Source organism: Monodelphis domestica, chromosome 1 (genome assembly GCF_027887165.1).
Source record: "Monodelphis domestica isolate mMonDom1 chromosome 1, mMonDom1.pri, whole genome shotgun sequence".
NCBI classification, from domain to species: Eukaryota; Metazoa; Chordata; class Mammalia; order Didelphimorphia; family Didelphidae; genus Monodelphis; species Monodelphis domestica.
The window spans coordinates 172,001,760-172,003,765 of NC_077227.1; the positions used below are offsets into that span (position 1 = coordinate 172,001,760).

Genomic DNA, 2,006 nt, shown 5'->3' on the forward strand with positions numbered 1-2,006 from the left:
AACAAATATCACAACTATTTTCCTTTTTCTAATAAAAACCTTACATGTTTTACACTATTTCACATGTAAAATAAATATCAGATTTCTTTCTGTTTTGAGGAGAGGGGAATGGAGGGAGAGAAGGAGAGAGATTGAGAATTTGGCTTAAACTTAAAGAAAATGAAGGGTAAAAAATTGTTTTTCAGGTAATTAATTTAAAAAATAAAACAGTAAATAATTAAAATTTTTAATAAAAAAAAAAAACCCTTACCATCTCAGTCACTATTCTCTATTAGTTCCAAGTCAGAAGAGCAATAAGGGCTAGGCAATGGGGGTTAAGTGACTTGCCCAGGGTTACATAGCTAGAAAGTATTTGAGGGCAGATTTGTTCCCAAGACTTTCCACCTCTAGGTCTGGCTCTCAATCCACTCAGCCACTTAGCTGTCCCTGCAACTACTTTTCCATTCTTGCTTTTTGACACAAGCAATTCAAGAGTTCTGCATTAATATTATAGTGGTATTTGGTCACAGTAGAGAGACAATATATTAGAAAAAAAGTTAGAGAAAGACTGCTACTTGGGTTCCAAGGAGAAGACACTTCTTATTACAACAGATACTTTGTTGGTGTTTAAGTATCGGCTTTTTAGTTTAGACATAGCTGCCTTCACCTCTTTGTTCCGTAGGGTATAAATTGTTGGGTTTAATATGGGAGTGAAGATGGTATAAAATACTGCAAGGACTTTGTCTACTGAGTAGCTACTGAAGGGCCACACATAGATAAAGATGCATGGCCCAAAGAACAGGGTGACTACGGTGATATGGGCAGTCAGTGTAGAGCGTGCCTTTGCCATACTGGCTGAGGAACGACTTCGTACTGTGATGAGGATGACTGTATATGAAATAACCAGGAGGAGAAAGGAGCTCAGGGAGAGGAAGCCACTGTCTGCAACAATTAGTAAGCTGACAACATAGGTGTCTAGACAAGCAAGTTTGGTCACCAGAGGGAGGTCACAGAAAAAGCTGTCAACCTTGTTGGGACCACAGAAGGGCAAGTTGACTGTAAATGCCAGCTGGCTGGTTGTGTGTATGAAGCCAACACACCAGGAGATGATGACCAGAATGATGCAGACACGCCGACTCATGATGGTCATGTAGTGGAGAGGTTTGCATATGGCAACGTAGCGATCATAGGCCATAGACACAAGAAGTACCATTTCGCTACCCGCGAAAAGGTGTACAAAGAAAATCTGAGCCAGACAAGCCTCAAAGGAGATAGTCTTCTGCTCAACAAGAAAGTCCGCAATCACCTTAGGGGTTGCAAAAGAAGCCACACAGATATCCATAAAGGAGAGGTTTGCAAGTAAAAAATACATAGGAGAATGAAGACGTGGGTCTGAAGTCACAGTGAGGATGATGAGGAAGTTTCCCATCACAATAGCAACGTAGAGAACTGAGAACACAACAAAGAAGAGAGGTTGGAGTTCTGGGGAATCAGAGAGTCCCAACAAGATGAACTCAGAAACTCGAGAGTGATTTGTCCCATTCATTGATTTGATTTGAAAGAAATGCTTTTTGGTTATCTAAAAAGAAAAAGCAGAGATCAATTAATAGAAGTGAATTGAGGCAGGATTTTAAAGTCTTCTGAGAAATCCTTATTCCCTCCTTCTTATTATGAAAATAAAGAATACTTATTCCCTTAGTGGCCTTCATGAAGAAGGATGACCCATCCCTGAAGATTATCCTTTTCTGCAACTTACAGAGTTCAAAGGCTGTTATGACAATGAAGAACCAGCTAGAATGTCAAAGCCTCTTCACATATCCAATAAAATGAAGAAACTTACCACGCAACCTAATTATAAAACTTTTCAGATTTCTGTGAAGGAATGTATTTTTTCAAAAATAAATATATTTTATTTCACTAAATATTTCCCAATTGCAAGTAAATTAAAATTCATTTTAATAATATTGCCCCAATTACATAAAATTTTAACGTTTTTAAAATGTAGAGTTCTTTATCCTCCCTCCCTA

General features: G+C 38.2%; 1 protein-coding gene across 1 annotated transcript; it reads right to left on the minus strand.

The window, feature by feature from the left end:
* Positions 1 to 550: 550 nt before the first annotated feature.
* On the minus strand, positions 551 to 1,528 carry LOC100618260 (olfactory receptor 4K15-like). Its single transcript, XM_007506656.3, has one exon. It carries the CDS (start codon positions 1,523 to 1,525, stop codon positions 551 to 553), a length of 975 nt encoding a protein of 324 aa, XP_007506718.2. The 5' UTR covers positions 1,526 to 1,528.
* Between the last annotated feature and the right edge of the window lie 478 nt (positions 1,529 to 2,006).